The following is a 20,673-nucleotide window of genomic DNA, read 5'->3' as shown; positions in this document are numbered from 1 at the left end:
CCATAATCTAATACACAACAGACACAGACCACAATCTAAAATACAGAGGAAAACCTGATACATAAAATAACAGTAGACGGCACAGAGACAGTACAAACACACAATTACCACATTTAAAGTCAAGTGCAGGGCATTTGGAAAAGGTGCACACTACCCTGCATGGCCAGCGAAAAAGGATAAACGCACAAATACAAATATCTTCTAATTTGAATTAACTTACATATCCCTTGTTTAAATTTCCACTGCATTATTTCAATATTTCGTCATTTTTATGGCACTACTCTGACTCCATACTGTGTGAAACAGCACTGCCGGGCACGATGAGGTGAAAGCGAGTCTCATCCTCTCTGGGTCAGACTCAGGCGATTGGCTGTCAGCAGCACGCTCTCATCACCACCTCACTCGTAGTACCCATCTGGCTCCCGCATTTCGTCCTTACGCACATTACCAGCATTGACGCATCAAGATCAGGAGAATTTTTTTTGCGTCATCATGACCATAACCATATATGGGTCATTCCTCTATACCAGCGTGACGTCGTATTTATTCCCCCGCCGGTTGAAGCTTTACCCTGTAATAACCTCAAATATTTCAGACATACGCTATCACCCATTTCAATCTGCCGCATCCTTGGTGTCCTAATATCTACTATGTCTGAATGTGGGGACGGGAAGCAGCCGGAAACGGACTGTTGTAACGGAGCAGCTCGGCTCTGCTGGAAGCTCGAGGCAGACATGAATAAAGCAGGACCGCGTTATGCAATAAAACACCCAGCTTTATAATCTGATCTTCGCTCATTCCGTGCATGTATCACCAACACTTGTGCTGTGCTTCCGCAGGAAACTGAGGAAGGCACACGGGAGGAGGGCGTAGAGAATATGAAGGAGGAGGAGGAGGAGGAGGAAGAGGCGGAAGGAAGAGGAGAAGTCGTGAGCGCGTGCACTGGCTGGGTGACACGGGGGGAATATTAAATTCTTGTGACAAAGCTACAGTCTCGACTGGCTCATGCTGGTTGTTTACCAGTTTTGAGCCCATGACTCCCTCTGCAGTCACACTGAGACACATTCACTGGTGGTGACTATGAGTGGGGAAAACACTAGAGTGATAAGAACAAAACAATAACTACTGTATATCTTATATCATAAATAGGCTAAGAATTAGAAATCCATTCACTTTCTCCCATGCTCCACTACTAGTCGCTGTGCATTTTTAATGTTTTATAATCCATCTCAACCCTCTAAATGACGCAGATGTGTGCTTTATAGGTCAGGAACATTTTGTTTGCTGGGACTATACATATCCTGATACAAAAAAAATCTCCTCAGTAGCCAAGTGTTGGATCACAGGACCAGAGCTGCTATAAATAAAGCTCCAGTCCTGACTGACTACGCTCAAACGAGTCGGAAGAGGGCAGAGTGATAGTAGGAGGGCCCTTTTTCCTTCTCTCTCTCTCTCCTTTGAACTGAGCCATCTCACTCCAGCATTCATCCCGTTTCCACCAATAGGCCCAATGAGCTGACTGCGCACCACCCACTATCGGTGTGTGTGGATTTTTTTTCTCTCTCTCTTTCTATCCCCTCCTCCTCCCTCCACTTCTCCTTTCCCTTCTATTTTTTAAACCGGAGCTGGATGTGTAGACCCGTCACATGTTGTTTCCTCCACCACCAACCCCCCCACCTCAGTCCGGACACCAAGAGACATGTGTTATTTATTGCTCAGCTGTGGGAGAAGACGAACGGACGCGCAGCCGGCTCTGGAAATAGAGGATTAGAGTAAAAGCGGCGGCGTTTTCCCTTCGGCTCAACTCGAGGACAGGAGAGGAAAAAAAGAAGAAGAGAGAGGCAAACATAAGAAAAAGAGGAAAAGCGGGCATTGTTGTCTGATTTCGCAAGGAGGACGGCGAGAATGGCGAGTCCGCCAAACACGGCAGATCAGTCGTTATTAGCCGGCGGTGCGATCGTGACCAATAACAACACAACCACCAACACCAACACTGTCAAGAAATGCGGATATCTAAAGAAGCAGAAACACGGACACAAGCGCTTTTTCGTGCTCAAAGAGCCGAGCGAGGGTTTCCCTGCGCGCCTGGAGTACTACGAGAGCGAGAAGAAATGGAAAAACAAATCGGCGGCGAAGAGAGTTATTCCCCTGGACTGCTGCCTCAATATCAACAAGAGAGCGGACGCAAAACACAAATTTCTCATTGCTCTTTACACCAAGGACGAATATTTCGCCGTGGCGGCGGAGAACGAGCAGGAGCAGGAGAGCTGGTACCGGGCGCTGACGGACCTGATGGCAGAGGGGAAAGTGTACGACGCGTCGGCGGCGACCAACTCCGCGTCGTCGCTGGTCGGCTTCGACGAGGCGAGCTACGGGGTGATCACGCCGGTCGCCGCCGTCTACAAGGAGGTCTGGCAGGTCAACCTGAAGTCTAAAGGCCTGGGCCAGAGCAGGAATCTGACCGGGGTGTACAGACTGTGTCTCTCCAGCCGGACTATCAGCTTCGTCAAGTTGAACTCGGAGGTAGCCTCCGTCATCTTGCAGCTGATGAACATCCGGAGGTGCGGCCACTCTGACAGCTTCTTCTTCATCGAGGTGGGTCGGTCTGCGGCCACGGGTCCCGGGGAGCTGTGGATGCAGGCGGACGACTCGGTGGTGGCGCAGAACATCCACGAGACGATCCTGGAGGCGATGAAAGCCATGAAGGAGCTGTCGGAGTTTCGCCCGCGCAGTAAGAGCCAGTCATCCGGCACCAACCCGATCTCCGTGCCCACGCGGCGGCACCTGAACAACCTCCCCCCGAGCCAGACCGGGCTGCCCCGCCGCTCGCGCACCGACAGCATGGCCGCGACCTCCCCGGTGAGCAAATTCTCCTCCTGTCGGATCCGCACGGCCAGCGAGGGCGACGGCACCATGACGCGGCCCATGTCGGTGACCGGCAGCCCGCTCAGCCCCGGCGTGCACCGGACGCTGCTGAGCAGATCCCACACCATCACGGCTCGCCCCTGTCGGACGTTTGAGTCCTCTTCCCTCCAGCACAGTAAGTCCATGTCCATGCCCCTGTCTCATTCCCCACCCGTGACCGCCCCGAGCCTGGTCAGCCTGTCCTCGTGCCCGGACAGCGGCGGACCCCCCCGGCCCTCCAGCTGCAGCGCCTCCTTCTCCGGTTCCCCCAGCGACGCCGGTTTCATATCGTGCGAGGAGTACGGCTCCAGCCCCGCAGACGCACGGGACCTCCGGCTGCCGCTCACTCTCCGTAGCAACACCCCCGAGTCCCTCAAAGCTGACACCCCCCCCTCCCGCGACGGCAGCGAGCTGGACGGCTACATGGTGATGGAGCGACAGAGTCAGAACGGCTACCGGCGGTTACCGGAGCTGGAGAAGGCTTACCGGAAGCGCACGTACTCCCTCACTTGCCCCCGCCAGCACAGACCCCCTCCCCAAGTCTCATCAGTCTCCCTGGATGAGTACACCCTGATGAGAGCCACGTATAACCCATCTTCTCGCAGGTGTCACACCGCCTCCCCTAAATGCACCTATCCTGAGGATTACAGGGACGTCCAGATCGGATCTAACGGTGTCCAAGCTGACAGTGGGTACATGCCCATGATGCCAGGTGTGACGCCCCAGATGCTGGGCTCCAAGGAGGACCCCTACATGCCCATGAGCCCCATGTGTGTCTCCGCTCCCAAGCAGATCATCAACCCCCGTTCCCACTCCTCTTCAGCAGGGCTGGCCCCACGCACAGACTCCCCCGGGAGCGTTTCTCTGGAGGACAGCGGCTACATGCGCATGTGGTGCGGAACCAAGATGTCAGTGGAGAGCACCGACGGGAAGCTGGCCACCGGAGAGTACCTGAACATGTCTCCCGTGGACACCCTGGTGTCTCTCACGCCACCGGACTACATCCTCAGCCCCCAGGGAGGAGACCCCCACCCCCTGCATCATCACAGACAGCCTTACTCGTACAGCTCTCTGCCACGCTTGCTCAAAGGCCCCCTGCAGCGCAACGGGTCCACAGACACAGACCAGTACGTGTTGATGAGTTTACAGAGACAGCGGATAGAAGAGGAGTCCAACTACTGTCCCGTCTCTCCGGGAGACTCCGTGGCCGCCGGCTCTCCGGTGACCTCCTCCACCCCGTCTCCTCTGAGACTGGCTCGGGTGGACGGGGGTCTGGTTCACCGGGGCAGGGTGTGTCGGCCGACCCGTCTGGCTCTGGAGTCCCTCAGAACGTTACCGTGTATGAGCGAACACCCGCTTCCCTCAGAGCCACGCAGCCCCGGAGAGTACATCAACATAGACTTTAGTAGTGTTACCCCCGACCCACAGGCGCCCGCGGCCTCGCAGAGCTCTGAGCCGCCCGCCAGAGGATCCCTGCCAATCTCAGACTATGCCAACGTTGATGTCGGCTCCCCGGGTCACCTTGGCTCAACCCAGGCCAGGGGTTCCCCTCCTGCTCGGCGCTTAAACCACACACCTGAAGTCTCTTCTTGTCCTGTGGTGAACACCCAGCAGGGCTCGCAGAAGGGAGGCGAGGAGGAGAAAGAGGAGAAAAGCATAGAAGGGCAGGCAGAGGAGAGGGGGATGGTGGAGGAATACCCCACTCCTCCTCCTCCTCCTCCTCCTTCTCTCCAGCAGCAGGTGAGCCTGACGTGTCAGCCTGCACCGGTTAAGGATGACTACACCGAGATGACTTTCAGCCCCGCTGCCCCTCTCCCTGCTCTCTGCACCACTGATGCTGCTTCCCTCCCCACCAGCCCCACCGCCTGCGTCCAGAGGCTCAGCCTGGAGAGCAGCAGCATCGTGGACGTCCCCGAGCACTCTTTCCTCATAGGGGCTCCTTCGTTATCTGTCACCCTCCTGGACCCGCACAGAGGAGCCAAAGTGATCAAGGCTGACCCTCAGGGTCGCCGGCGCCACAGCTCCGAGACCTTCTCCTCCACCACCACAGTCACACCCGTGTGTCCATCCTTTGCCCACGACACCAAACGACACAGCTCTGCCTCTGTGGAGAATGTATCCCGCACAGTTCAGAGCTCCGAGGGACCCGAGGAGGACTACAGCAGCAACAGCCCCATGTGCAGGGAGACGTCGGCTGGGTATCAAAACGGACTTAACTACATTGCCTTAAACTTGATGGAGGGAAACTTCGGAGGATGTCGGCTAGGGGGCTGCGACGGACTCTTGAGGTTCAAACCCGCCTGTGGCTGCAAAGGTGGCATGAATGGTTTCAACACCAGCCCCTACGCCAGCATGGGATTCAAGGAGACCGCCGCTGCTGTGAAAGGTGAGTGTTTTTTTTATAGGTGTCGCGCGCACTCATTCATTCAGCCGGTTTTTCATTCATAAGGCGAGTTTTGTCAGTGCTTGAGTGCATCCGAGACCCGCCTCAAGGCCACTGTTTACTCTGCAGAGATAAGCTGCTCATTGCTAAGCAGCCATCCTGAGCACATTTTCATACCAAAGCTGAGAATGATGATTATCTTTCCAGAGAGGAGTCTGAGAATAAAGCTTCATTGTGCGTTTGCAGTAGTAGAACCTGTGTGATTAAAACCTGACTGCTTAAAAAGGATGTTACCGTAGGAAGAAACTGAGCTCTGTTGCTGCTGCATGGGTGTAGGCTGAGATGTTTAGACAGCATTAGTCACTTGCTCGTCACACCCATGACACATTGACAAATATCAAAGCTGCATGATGCTGAGGGAGACTTCCTTGGTCCTCGATGGGTTTGAATCTGCACTGAGTTATCAGAGCAGCATCACCGGAACATGAATGCACCCAAACCAAAAAAAGACAGCAACAATATATGTTTAGAAAGTATGCAAAAATAACAGAAATATATACACACATGTGAATGTGAAGGGAAACAATGACTGTATTTCACTGTAGGATTCACACATTTCATTGTGAAATGCTTTTATTTTGAAAACGATGGCCACACCGATATTTGCATTTTATCCAGGGTGAGTTGATGCTGCTCTTGTGCAAACAGTGCCTTGTTTATTGAGTTCTGTTTTTATGAATATCACGTCATTATTTTTTTTATAAAGAAACATCTTATCTGAGTCAGTGGCACACGCTGCGCATGATGCATGTGAAAAGGCCGTGAAGTCCTTGTGACTAGCTGTCTTTTACAGGAAAGAACAGCCGCCCTCTAAATATTACCTTTCACCTCGTTTATTGGCCGTTGCATCAGAGGCTTTTCATGCATCTCTAAATGGCAGGGATTATTTACTGAGCTAGATGACCTGGCAGGGGCATGTCAGAAGTTGCTATTGTTTGAAAAAGAAAAAACACACTGTGTCAGGATCATCGTGAGTCAGGAGTCAGTGTTCCTGATGGTGAAATACAAGATTTTAATTGCCGTTTGCGGTTTCACAAGCAAGTTGTCCCCGCTTTGTCTCTGTTGGCTCTCATGCTGTGAGCGCAGGCAGGCAGCGTAAGGCTTGGTGTGGAAGTCATCGGGTTCCCCAGAAAAACAAGTGAGTCAGTTGTTTATCAGTTGTCAGGTACTGGGTTTCAGGACTGGAATGTGGGCAGTGTGCAAAGGTTGCTGGGAGAGGTGAATGCTCACTTGTTTTTCTAACCTGGTGGGATGGACTCAGAGAGGGGGGATGGGAGGATTCTCTCTATTTTTCTTTTTTTTCCACAGTGAACAACTTCATAAAAACATGCCAATGAAACTAATGTTCACCGGTGTTTAGTATGAACACATGCTACTTTCAAAACAAGGCGCGCACACACACACACACACAAACAAACAAACACAGATCTGTTATCATCAATGTTATCAGTTCACCATGTCCTGGTACTTTTATGTCTCAGCACAGGAATATTACATTTTGACCCTGAGTGGAGACGTTGGTCCAAGGCTACGAAAGCAGAGGGAGAGAGAGAGAGGAGAAAAGAACAATAGTGATGGATGGGGTGGAGGGATGGATAACTTGTTTTGTTTTTCAAGTCCGGCAAAATAGACAATTGAGCTTTTTTGGCCGAAGGGAGGGGAGCGATGTGAGACAGAGAGGGATAGAGATCAGCGTTGTTCCAGTAAGGGTTGATCTCCGCTGCTGTGTCGTGGGGGAGTGGGGGGTTATATAAGCCCATCCTTTAACAAATCTTTGTACAAAACAGTGAAGCACATTTAAAAATACGAAACACTTCCTTTTCTTTTGTGCGTGTGAAAGAAAGCGAGAGCACAGCTGTTTTGTTTACTACAAGGTGACGGGGCTTCTTCACACTCTCATGTTATCAGTAGTTTGTTTACCCTGCAGTACATCAACTCCAAACAGGTACATTAGGGAAATAAATCACCTGGCTTCATTTGGCACTGCAGTGTGTGTGTGTGTGGTAGAAAAACTGTGCCCCAGCTCGACAAACATGCAAATGTGTAAGCATGTCCTGGACCTGTCTGTGTGTGTGTTTTTTAACTTGACACAGTTGGACATGGAGGTGGAGGTGGAGTCAGTTAGTTTGGTAGGTTTCACTGTTGTTGTTTGGGTTTTAGGCTCCGACATCACATGCAGGGGCGAGGGGGAGGGGGCTGTTTAGCTTTCAGTGCACGCTTTCTGGCCCTGCCGACAATGTCAGTTTCTTGACCTTTGAACTAGCTGTGTGAGAGAGAGAGAGAGAGAGAGAGAGAGGCTTTGAGACATATATCACCATCAGGGCGTTTCCAGAAATCCACACACATCTGAGTGTGTACTAGTAAAGATTGAGTGTGTATGTATATATGTGTGTGTGTTTGGACTATTCATATAACTTTCCTCTTTTTCTTCTTCTCCCTGCTCTCATCTTCGCCCTCCCTCTAGTCTAGAGTACATGTGTATCGCCACTTCTCCCCATAAAAGCTTCTTTATCATCTTCCTGTCATCTTCCCTTCCCCACCTCTGTCCTCAGTTATCTAATGTTTCTCTCTCTGGCTAAAAAAGATCCCTGTGTGGGTGAGGAGGAGGAGGAGGGGTGGGGGGGCTGACTCACTCTCCATTTGCGGGCTCAGACTACCCCACCACCATCATCATCATCACCACCATCAACAAAAAAAACCCAACATGCCCATTTCCACTTTCTGTCTGTCTGTGTGCCTACGTCTCCTGCTTGCGCTTACATGTACACAGATATCAGCAGATGGCAGAGGCGTAGGGGAGGGTGGGGAGGGGAGGTGGGTCAGGGGTTTTTGCACCTGCCCCGCCAAGCAGTGCTCACTGGTTATCTGGCCCTTCGGAGGAGAGTGACAATACGTTAATGACTGGCCACCATCTGCCGCCACAACAACAACAGGGAGAAGGTGGGGGGTGTGGCAAAGCAGTTTCAAGAACACCCCCTCCTCTCTCCTCTCCTCGTCCTCTTCCCCGTCCTCCTCCTCCTCCTTCTTCTCCCCCCTTCTTCTCTCCAGGCATTGGTTTCTGTTTTCCAGAAATCATGTGATTCGAGCTCCCCCTCCGCCCCTCCCACTCCTTATACACTCCCCTTCACCACCACACCGGTGCACTGGGGCCTTGAGCTCTTCCTGTTGTTATCTGACCTCAGTGGAGTGTCTCTGATTGGCTTTTCACACCACAGGCCATAGAGGATTTGTCCCAATGTTGCATTTAACAATTGAATATTCATATCTCATTAGAGCCACTGACAACTCTCACTCCTCTGACTGCCTGGTTTATCTCACTGCAGAGAACAATAGCAGACCGACAGCCAACAATTGATCTGAAATATCCAGAGCTTCCATGAAGAATGGATTCATTGGCAGCTACATTGATAATTGATTTTTCCATTTAAGTCATATTTCCGGAAAGAAATCATAAATTATATTTTTAGTCGCTGCCCCAGAAATGACTTTTGTTATGGTGTGTTCATGACCTGGTGGGAAAGTCTGACATCTGAGAACCAGGAACTGTAATCTACACATAAACTCTCAGTCTACCATGGCGATCCCTGTCCTCACCTGTCCCATTGGTCACATCCCCTTCAGATATCCAAACGCCTAACACCTCTGGCTGTGTGTGTGTGTGTGTGTGTGTGATACATAACTCTTTGAGCAAAGTAGGGCGGGGTGTTCCAGCACTAGATAAACACAAAGTTAACCCAGCGTATCCTCAATTTAGCTTGGAGGTAAGAAGGATTACATTCACTTCAGGATTAGACATTGTTGAGTACCTTGTTTTTCTAGAGGGAGAGGAAGAGATAGAGCTTCTTTGTGTGTGTGACATGAGCGCACATGCCATACAGTACTGACACAAACACACACACACGCATACGTATACGTACCACCAAGGAAGTTGAGTGTAGTCCTGTGGTTATATTCTGATTCATTCATGGTAAACTCTTCACCCATAAAGTCTTAGGACACCAGTGTTGTGTTAATGCTTCTTTATAGAGGAGGGTTAGATGATACAGTTCAGCACAACATGAGGCAATGACAATGAAAACTGAAGTGGTGCAATACTTTGTGTGGCAATGGCCTCTTGTTTTCTTCTATTGTGTGATGATGTTGATGAAAACAGTTGTCTTAGGAAATCTGAGCATGTTTTGTACGCTACAGTTATCTATGATGATGTAACAGCTGTCACTAAACTCAACTAAATAGTTGATTAGAAGCAACTTAGAGCCATCATTAAGTAATTTGTAGGTAAAAATAGATACATTTAACACTGCATCCCTTTGCATTTCAGATGTACTCAACAAGAAATTTAAATGCCATATTGATTGTTTTGTTTTTCTTTCAAGATTGATTCTGACTGCGAGGAGGATGGTAGGAGACTATATAACCTGTGTCGCAACAAGGTTAGCAGTTGTTGTTGTTTGGTGAGTCAGGCTGAGGTGTGTAGGGGGGGGGGGGGGGGGGTCAGAGGTGAAGAGTCAGTCAGTGTTTGTTTGGTGGAGCGCTGCTGTAGATCAGGGAGGAGCCAGCAGGACAAGAATGTAAACAGAGCATATCTGAGCCTCCTCATCGCCCTCACTATCTGAAAGGAAGGAGGGAAACCTGCTCCTGACATCAGCTCTGTTGTTTTTCCAGACGCTCCGTTTCCAGCTCAGGCTTGGTGATCATCCTCTTCCTCTTCTCTGCTCAGAAATACATTTCGGAGCAGTTTTTTTTTACCTCTACACGCCCATTAACTTAGCTCCGCAACGACATAAAACTACTCAAGCAGGCAACGCATCAACAGACATGGGCCGTTGTTTACACTGCCTGTGAAGCACTAGAGAGGAGGCTGCTAATGCATGCCTGCGTGTGTGTCTGTGTGTGTGTGTGTCCTAGCCGTGAATGGAGCCGGGCTAAATTTAGCCTGTGAGAACTAAATAAATAATGAACAGAGCCTGTGTGTGCGTGAGTGCGTGTCTGTGTGTGTGTGTGTGTGTGTGTGTGCTGGGACAGGGGTTGTTGATGGGTGGGTGAAGGGCTGTGTGTGTGTGTGGGACGAGGAGGAGGAGGAGGAGGGGTAGGAGCCATTGGGTTCATTCCCCCCGCCGGACCTCTGTCCCTTTCAGTCAATACCACCCAACCCCCCGGGCACCCCTCACCCCTCACCACCACCCAAACTCTCCCCGCCCACCCACACTTTTCTACGATCAGCATGTGTTCAAATGGCAGCATGTGTGTGAGTGAGTGAGTGTGTGTGTGTGTGTGCGGCGACAGCGAGTCCCCATACGCCACATTGTCCACTTTGCACCGCGGTTCATTCAATAATTATAATCTTTCCGAGTGCTTATGTTCGTGTCTACACCTGGCTGCTAATCTGAGCTGTTTAGTGATTCAGCTCTCCTTCCCGGTAGATCTCAGTCATTCTCACCCAAGTGTCTGTCTCTACAGGCCACTGACTAGCCCAGCCCCTCCACAACACACACACACACACACACACACACACACACACACACACACACACACACACACACACACACACACACACACACACACACACACACACACACACACATACACACTTACACGTACACACACATTCAGATTGTTATGGGCTGTCGGTCCCATGACCTCACTGCATTCCCGTTCCTCTCTGTCAGGTTGATTCTGTTACTGTGGTTTTTCCACCACTTCCCACCCCACTGTTTCTATTTTTCTTCTGTCTACTGACACCCATGGCAGCGAAGAGGCAGAGCTTTAGTCGGCCCAGGTGGCCACGGGAGTGAAATCAATTATTTTTTATTTAATTTTTCAAACAAACATCCCTGAGAATCTGTGTAGGTAAATGCACCGGTCTCTTCAATGTGCTCTCTCTCTCTCCCTGTCTCAATGGGAGTTGTGTTTATAAAAGCTTAAGATTTGACATTAACATCAGATTTCCATTTTTTTTGAGCGTGTATGCATTGGGCAAGGAGAAACAGACGTGTGTGTGTGTTTATGGTGGGAGTAGCTGAGGGGGGTGTGGGGGTTTAGGGGGTGGACTGAGGACTCTGAATGAAAGGTTTGTTTTAGAGAATGATGATCACATCCAGCTTTGTGAAAACAGCTCTTGTTCACGGCTGGGGAAGAGGGAGAGGAGACAGCGAGTGAGGGAAGAAATGCAGCCGTGGAGAAGGGTCTGTGTGTGTGTGTGTGTGTGTGTGTGTGTGTCTGTGTGTGTGTGTGTGTGTGTGTGTGTGTGTGTCAACCAAGACTTCCGCTCCCATTTGATAGCTCAGCATGCAAATGAAACCTCACAAACAAGTACACAGGGGCAAGGGTCAGTGCAGTTTTCCACTGGGAGAAAAGTGACACTGTGAAGCCTCTTGAGTTTATAGTACGTGAAAATACACTGCTTTGGTGTGTGTGTTTGTGTGTGTGTGTGTGTGTGTGTGTGTGTGTGTGTGTGTGTGTGGGAGTAAATCTTTGTTTATTTGACTTCAGTAGGTATGCAATCAAGAATACCAGTGTGTATCTGTGTGTTTTGGTGTGTGTGGGAGTGTTGTGAGTCTCCTTTGCTGTTCTTGGTGGCTGCCCTGTGTCAGCTGCACAGTGCTAAATGCCAGTCTGTTTTTCCCCTGCCGTGAAAGCACTTGCCACTTCAGTGTCTACCAGCTGAGGAATACACACACACACACACGCACACACACACACACACACACACACACACACAAAGGCAGGCCCCTGGAAGAGCACTTATTCCTTACTTGGTAACAGATTGAGTGTATATGTTTGACCTCTTCCTCCCTTCTATTGCATTGGGCATAATGAATCACATTTACTGTATACACACACACTCAATGACGTTTCTTAAAGGTGTAAAGTCTCCTTTAGTTACATATGTTTATGATCACCTGACAAGAAACTCACTCGTTTTCTTTCTTCTTCTCCTTTTCAGAATGAAAGCTGACGAGTCCCCGCCCCCCCTCGCCCTCGCCCTCCATCTCCCTCCTCTTCCTGTGAACGTAGGATTTCGCTGCAGCCGAGTGACGAGGTCGCCACAGTGACAGTTGGACCATGCGCTGCAGCCAGTGCCCTTTGACCTCTTCGCTGCCTTCAAGGGTCACGGGGACAGCCGTCACCATGGAAACACGGACACTTGACCCTTACCCCAAATCTTCCCTCCGCTTCTCTCGGCACCAAAACATTCAGGCGCCATCGCTGCTGTAGTACTAGATTACTTTTAAAAAGAAAAATAACAAGAACTTAAATGGACTTTTAACTCTAATTATAGATAGGTAACTATTTATCTATTTATCTCTGTATGTAGGCCTGCGGATTTATTCTGCAGTATATTGTTATGTTAATTATTGTTGCTATTACCATTCATACACTTTCAACTGGCTTTCTTTTGCCAGGAACCCTCACCTGAAAACCTGTGAGCCAAACCAAGAGCAAGTGTGCGCACACATACACACAAAACACAAAACAAACAAACCTTACATGCATACAGATTACATGTATTTATTTATTTATCATGTCTGTATGCAGTAAATGAGATGTGTGTGTAAACTTTTATACAGATTGTACTGCAAAAAAGAGGTGGCATTTATGAACATATTTAAAAAAAGAAAAATCAAGTTAACATTTGCTTAAAAAAAATAGAAACCCTACCTCAGCAAAAAACCAGGTTGGTACCAATTCACACAGTAGAAATATATATAAAATATTTATTTTCAGAGGTGAATGTTTTTTTAAGAATCACCAATCCAAAGCCTTACTCTTAACCATCAGCCCCCGTCTGATGGACCTTTTTCAGTTTGGACCTATAAACACGCAGTATATCAAAGATTTAACCGATCATCCCAGAGACTGAATGTTCATCAGAGCCGAGCGAGAGGCAGCCTCTCTGAGATTAAGTTCCTTCTCTCCCCACTTCCATGTACGACAATATTATGTATTAAAATATCCAGAGTAATATATTTATTAATACGTCTGAGACGGAGGATTCATTACACACTCAATGAATACTTAGAGGACCTTAGAGGAATACTTGACATCGCATCACGCGTGCATGCAGGTGTCTCACGCATCCACACAATGCAGAACGAACCATCGGGATCTGTGGCCTGTCTGAGCCCCGAGTCTCAGCAAACGTCATACACTTTACCAACTTCTCACCCAGTGTTCACCTGTGACATCCTGCACGCCCACGCAGCGCGCAGGAAGCTAGGACCTGTCGAGACCAGAGATGAGGGAAGATGAATGTTTTGGAGTTATTTATACAGAGTAACTGGACAGCCCAGTATCTTTACATTTTCTCACCTGATGCCTCATTGTGGAGGTCTGTCGCACCACACCAGGCAGCACTGAGCAATGTGGCCAATGCAGAACGCAACGAGCCGCTCCATAGCTTGAACCCACGGCCTCCACTGCACGGTCTTGCACTTACAAACTTTCTAGATTGTAACACAAGACACGTTGAATGTAGTACACGCTGTGTTCCAAGCTCGGGAACACACACACACACACACACACACACACACACACACACTCACACGTACACACAACCCAACAAACACCACAACAACTGCAACAACAACGATAACAACAAAAACAACAATAATGAAACATGCAGAGGTACTGAATGGAGACTTTGACAGATACAAGCCGAATAAAAGAGACAAACCCGGGGAAGTATCTTATTATTTATCTGAATTCACTGGTACTTAACCTTTGCCTATATACTGTAAATAGTGCGACGTTACAGAGAATTACATCTAAGCAAAAGCTGCGAAACTTTGAGAGATGTTAAGTTAAATAACTTCTGTTGTTTGTACTGTACATAGTATGTGTTTGAGTGAACTTTCTGATACAACAAAAGCACTAATTAAGTTATATGCTAACCAGTATGGTTTGGCTTTGATTTTCTTTTCTTTTTTTAACTGTCATGGGATAGTCTTGTGAAATTGATGCCACTATGAGGACATTTTCTAATGCTGTAATTCTGAGAAAAAAAGATTTTAAAGAGAAATCATTATTACTTGACATAGTTAATTCTTGTTACTAAGGTACAACACAAAAGGCATATATGCAATATTTACACTTTTGAAATTTAGTTTACAAAGATGTACCAAATGTATAAATACTGTTAATAACGTTTGTTAAACCTTAAAATCAGATTTTTGCTGTTTGTACATTTTTTTTCTTCAAATTTGAAATGGAAACTTTTTTCTGTTTGTTTTGAGCAGTGTTTTTTGCATTTGGATAATGTTTCAAGTTTTTATTCAGCATCTAAAAAAGGTTACGATATGGGCCCTGGCTTATCTTGCTGTGTCTTTCGTTGTAAATAATTCATATCTTGCATATTGTGATGCTACTAAGAGATGATAATTTAAACTTAGTTCATTGCTTTAGATTGTATTGATTCTTTATAGACACATGCAATAAATAATGATGTTATTTAAGAAAGCCATTCTGCCTCTGTTTCTATTCTCCTCCCTCTCTCCTCCCCGTCACGTCAAACAACAGGCCCTGGCTTTTTATCTCCTCATTTGAATGGGCCCTCGCCAGAGCAGATGTTTCGAATCAGATTCCTCCCTTTTCATTAAGAAAAACCCTCGTTAGGAATGAGAGACGGAAAGAGGAGGACATCTTGATTCTGTCGTTTCCCTCATCCCTCTTTGTTTTCTCCCAAGTGATTTTAAAGCCCGGCTCCCTATTGAGAAAGCACGCATCAAAAATTGGGTGTAGGCCTAACCTAGCATTGCCTCCAGCATTAGCATTGTTATTGTTTTTCTACGCTTGCCGCTCAGTCCCCACCCCCAGCAATAGTAATTAGACCAGCATGTTGAAACAGCCCCTGGAACTGGGAGGGAATAAATAACACTGTGATAGGATTATCATTTTGCACCCTTAGCCATATGCTGTCAGATTATTTATTCTCACAGCCTTGCTAATTAAAATGGTAATTAATGCTGAGAAATAGGTCTGATTGTCTGCTGTGTGTTGTGCGTTCGGATGGGAGGAGGGGGTCGTCGGCTTTGAGGTTTGTGTGCATGCGCTGGGGCAGGGTACATGACATGCTTGTACTTAAATGTGAAGTATGTGAGCAGTAAAGTGGCCGGGAACAGCTGTAGAGAAGGGGGCAGGTCGCAGAGAAACGTGCAGGTTGACTGACAGGAAGGGTCGACTGATAGCCTGGAGGTAAATCTCCTCCATTAGGCTGATTTGTCCCTACAGCATTTTTAGGCAGAGGGCTAATGACAGAGCAAAATCCTAGAGAGCAAAGCTCAACCAAAATTCAACCGCCGCTCCTGTTCTCCTTCTTGCTTGACTTGTTGCTAAAGTTTAATTAAAGACAAGACTTAGAGAGTTAAGACATAAGAAAGCTGCAGACCAAGGAGTAAAATCCTTTAATTTTAATTAACATGTGGAAGATTTCAAAATCTACAGCACAAGTGGAGAAACTGATACTGAAAACCCATGCAAATCACTACCAGAAGATTGTCTACGTGTCGCCTTGCATATGAATTCATGTGTGAGAGTGAGTGTGTGAGGGTGTTTGGGTAGTGGGATTGGGGGTTGGTGGTAGTGCAACAGTAGATAGCTCCATATGAGCAGCGTAAAGTAGCCAATTACCCCAGGGAGTCATCAGCCTTATGGACAGAGACCTGCACTCGCTCCACAGGAAATTCCGGAAAGCTGTCTGGACATGGCCACTACATTAGTGGCTGTGTGTGTGTGTGTGTGTGTGTGTGTGTGTGTGTGTGTGTGTGTGTGTGTGTGTGTGTGTGTGTGTGTGTGTGTGTGTGTGTGTGTGTGTGTGTGTGTGTGTGTGTGTGTGTGTGTGCGTTTTGTAAAGCTAGTATGCTCTGTGGCTGTTTGTTGGTGTCTCCCACACCAATCACTCATCGGTCGGTTTGTGTGACTGAGCATTGGCCAACATGCAGCATATTTTCTGCCTTATAGCGCACGTGGTTGGCTGTGTCCATTCACGAGAGAGAGAGAGGGAGGTTTACTACGGTGGCCCCCGAGGACAGAAAAGATACAAGACAGGAAACACACAGAGGAAACAGATGAGCTCCAAGTTCATCAACACAAAAGAATATATGGAAACGCACTCAAAAAGGGGGAAAACACATGCAACAAGATTGCTTTTACACAAACATATAGATGACTGAAATTTCAAAAAAAGAAATTCACTTCAATCTCAGACAACAGTAATCTTGTAGGATTGTTGCATGTTGCTCTGTGTAAGATGACTTTCATAAAACTTTGGTTGCAGTATCTGTCAGACAGAACAATATCAGCTGTGAGGCATCTCAGATTGATTGATTGTGCTGCTACAGTTAAAATAGACACAATATCCCTGCAGGCCCTCCCATAAGTCACTGTAAAAATGGCCAGGAGCTGATTAACATCAGTCTTAATGTGTCACATTTCAGTCTGTGTTTCATACTTCATCTGTTGTCTGACAGCAGAAACAGAAAAAGTGTGATCCGCTTATAAAGGGAATTCAGCTGTAATGAAATACTGTATATGTGAACACAGAGCAGGAATGAAGCAAGTTTCAGCTAAAGTGATTTAGTCCATGGCTGATTCTGGTGGAGATGTGACAGGGCAGAAAGTTGCTTATGTACAGAGTGAGATGTGCTGCATATTTGGTGCAGTGCTTCACAGATTCATCCACATTTGGGTCCGCACATATTTCCTACTGATCGGAACGAGCTGGAATGCAAACACCTCTGCATCCAGGAATGTTTTCACCATATTTGTATATGTACTGCAAGACAGCTTCACAAGTGAAAGAGTGTCATACTTGGAGTGGGTGTAACTGATCCTTCTCTAACTGTGGCCTCCTATTCAAATAGATCTACTCTCTCTCTCCTTCTCACACACACACACACACACACACACACACACACACACACACACACACACAGACTGTACACCTGGAGGGCTGTAAACTCTTGTGTCATCTCTCTGTGTTGCATAATCTGCCCGCGAAAGTGCAGTAAACAAAGATTCACTTCCTCTTTCCAGAGAAATCTGAGAATGCAAAACACAACTTCTTCCCATCCAGTGCAAACACACACAAACACACACATGCATGTAACACAAACTAAGACAGAGGCTAAAACAGAGGCATAGCTACTGAAGTGAGCTTCTATCAGTGCTCATAAAAAAATAAACCAAACCAATGTGAGCAGAGCCAGAACAAACTGGGACAACAAAGTGTGCAGTAAAAGGGGAAAGCCTGTCTGAATATGTGACAGAGAGAAAGAGCAAAGTAGTGGAAAGAGAGGGTGATGTTGGAAGATGTGTTCTTCCTGGATAATGTTTGATTTAAAGTTTAAAACCTCTTCCAGGTTTTTTTTTTTTTTTAGGAGATCAAGCTCCTTCCTGTTTTCTTCTCCTGAAACTGTGATGCTTAAGAAATGAGTCAACATGGACGCTCCAGTTGGGGCTGACCCAACATGTATTTTACAGGAATGTGCATGTGTGGGAGTGCCTGTTGCTCACTTACATGCATGAGTGTGTCTGTGTTTCTAAGTATATGCATGTGTGTTCGGTCAGCCTGTTCAGCAGTGACATTCCCAGCTGTTTTCCAGGTAGTGTTCTCACGCTTCTGCTGCATCTCCTGTTTCTCACGCTGGCTGCTTTGGCTGTAATCTCCACCAACACACACATGTCTCGGCCTCTTTACCTGGCCACCAGGTAACAAAAACCCGCTGCACACACTCAAACACACCCCTTCCTGTCTCTGATGACAGGGAAGCATCCAAAACAAAGACGGGACACAGGAAAACAACACACACACACACAATGGGAGAGGGAATAGGATGAGTAAGACATGAAGAGGGAGAAACAGGAAGAGGCAGGAACAAAGACAAAGATGGAGAGAGGCAAAGGTGCAGATGAGATGTGGGAATGTGCGGGAACCAACGGGATGAGCTCATGCTCTCTCCCGACCCTGCCCACCTTTGCGTGACTCATACTTGGCAGGTGCGTCTGCATGTGTGTTTACAGCTGCAGGTCAGCTCAGGGTGTGTCCTCATTACACTGCTGGGGGAACATGTTTCCTCAAGCACAAGTAGAGCTATTCATCACGCCGGTGTTTCAACAGCTACACTTCTTTATTACCACACTGCCTGGCCTGATCAAAATGTGAATGAGCAACAGGAGGAGAGAGAGAGAGAGAGAAAAAAAGCCATTTGAGAACCAGTTTTGTGCAATATAAATTTAGAAAACAGTAGCCCTGCAGAGTGTGTGATGTAAGGATTGCAAATTTGGAAACTCTTTGAGTATGCAGTCCCTTGAAAGTAACCACATCCTCCCAGTGAGCGCAGTACAAGGGAAGGATTTTAAGGAGTGGGCCCCCACTAGTCTCACAAGGCTCCTGTTCCCCTCCCTGCTTTTGCCTCAAAATGATGGATGTGGTCAGTGGCGACGGCACACGACCTGGAGACAGCACGCTGCCAAACGCTCCTTAGAAGGAAACACCATCTGCTTCTCAGGCTGCTGAGTGTCAATGAGCCGTGTGTGTGTGTATTTCATTTTGAATGTGCATGAATGTTGAATTAATGAAAGTGACATATCCAGCTAGAGATTTGAATATTATAAAAATGAACTGTCACCCTGAGGAATTCTCACAGATCATATTATAACCTGTAGTAAACATCGACTCACTGCTCCTGCTGAGTTCAACTGATGGTTATCCGCCTTGAGGAAGAAATCCTGATGTGTCCAAACATGCAAGAAAACTTGCTTCCCAATCATACGCTCTGTTAATTCTTACCTGCCAGCAAATCACTGTCAGCATAAAGTCGACGCTGGTGAAATTCCTGCTGATTCATTTTTGGAATTCCAGCTTTCACAATCCCACAATTTAATTCTGCAAATGTTTTCCATTGTTTTTAGTATTGTGTTTTGTGACACGTCAAAAGAACACATCACAAACAATCAGTCAAACTCCTGTAGATAGGTCATCAAACCTTTTTCATTCACAACTCTCTCTCTCTTCCTGTTTCACTCCACCTCTTGCAGCTGACTTCAGGTGTTTCTGATACAGAGCTCAAATGCATGACAGAGTCAGGGATCATTTTCGTTTGATAACAGTGGTCTAAAAATGAAAAATGTAGTAGTGTAGATGTAGCTGGAGATAGCATTAAGAGGAAGATAATAAAAGAGGGTGGAGGCCATGACTGCAAAGGTGCAACCTCCTTTGGTTTTCAACTTCAAACATGAGGCAGTGAGTAGGTGCTGAGGGCAGACATCAGTGATATCCCTGTAAGAGGACACAGTGGCTCTAATATGAAAGCTATGGAGACAGCTTTTTAGGTTATTAAAATAATTTGAAAATCAATATGGCGCTCTGAGGGTAACCAGTGCAGATTTGCCAGGACAGATGCAACATGAGGTCTATGTTGTGTTTTAGTTAGCTGCTGAATTTTGAGCCAGTTAGAGCCAAGAAGACACAAACACATACATGACTGAGTTTGGTAAACTCTGTTGGGAAAAGTCAAGACAGGGGAAAACAAAACATGGTAGTGGTCGTACCAGACCAGGTGAGGTGGAAGGTGGAAAAAAGAAAAGTGTGACAGGATGCATGAAGTGTGCATGTTCTTGTTGACTGCTGAAGGCCCAAAAGGAGCAGGTGTCTGTGTTGCAGTCCGGACAGTACAAATTATTTTATGTGGTATTCAGATGAATGTGGGAGTGGACACAGCGCAGTGGAAACACATCTTCAGACACCAGCGGTAACATATGTATCTCTTGGTGCTCCTTTGTATAATCTTGACCATGCATTTGCATCTGTCATCTTAACAGATGACCACAAATGTTTCTCTTCCTCTAATCTCCGTGTCACCTCCATCTACATTTCTTCCTTTATCTCTGATAATGTAGCGAATTCTCAGGGTCCATGTCTTATCTAAAGTGTGACGCATGTAGCCGAGCAAGGACATGCGTTTTCCACGCTACACTCAGACAATGTCCTCGCAAACCATCGCTCTCAGAACAACTCCATCCTTTTTCCGAATGTCTCTGTATTTGCGAGTGATGGATAGGAAGAGCTGCGGAAAACGAAGGAACTGTTTCCATTTACACAGCTTGCATTTTTATGACATCTCTGGCCATGAAAGACGTATCGGAGACTGTGCACTAACCTTTAGGCGAGGTCAGCTGTGTGTGAGAGAAATTCTCATACAGAAATACAAAAGCAAGAGATAGACATTGAAGGTGGATGGGGCTTTATAACGAGTGGGTGGGGAAATGAGGGGGGATGGGAGTCTCATTTGGGAATTACCACATTATTATTTGAATGATGGAGGCAG

General features: G+C 47.2%; 1 protein-coding gene across 1 annotated transcript; it reads left to right on the top strand.

Moving 5' to 3' along the window:
- Nucleotides 1–1,404: 1,404 nt before the first annotated feature.
- Nucleotides 1,405–13,926, top strand: irs2b (insulin receptor substrate 2b). The gene is made up of 2 exons (XM_083996233.1): nucleotides 1,405–5,290; nucleotides 12,294–13,926. The coding sequence occupies exons 1-2, from the start codon at nucleotides 1,906–1,908 to the stop codon at nucleotides 12,296–12,298; spliced, it is 3,390 nt and encodes a 1,129-aa protein (XP_083852359.1). The 5' UTR covers nucleotides 1,405–1,905; the 3' UTR covers nucleotides 12,299–13,926.
- The last annotated feature ends 6,747 nt before the right edge of the window (nucleotides 13,927–20,673 follow it).

Source organism: Trachurus trachurus (genome assembly GCF_905171665.1).
Source record: "Trachurus trachurus genome assembly, chromosome: 21".
NCBI classification, from domain to species: domain Eukaryota; kingdom Metazoa; phylum Chordata; class Actinopteri; order Carangiformes; family Carangidae; genus Trachurus; species Trachurus trachurus.
Note: the sequence above shows the minus strand (reverse complement) of the source record. Positions and strands in the feature narration are given on the sequence as shown.

Excerpts from the sequence above, each read along its gene's own strand:
- irs2b (XM_083996233.1), top strand. The coding sequence starts at position 1,906 with ATGGCGAGTCCGCCAAACACGGCAGATCAGTCGTTATTAGCCGGCGGT.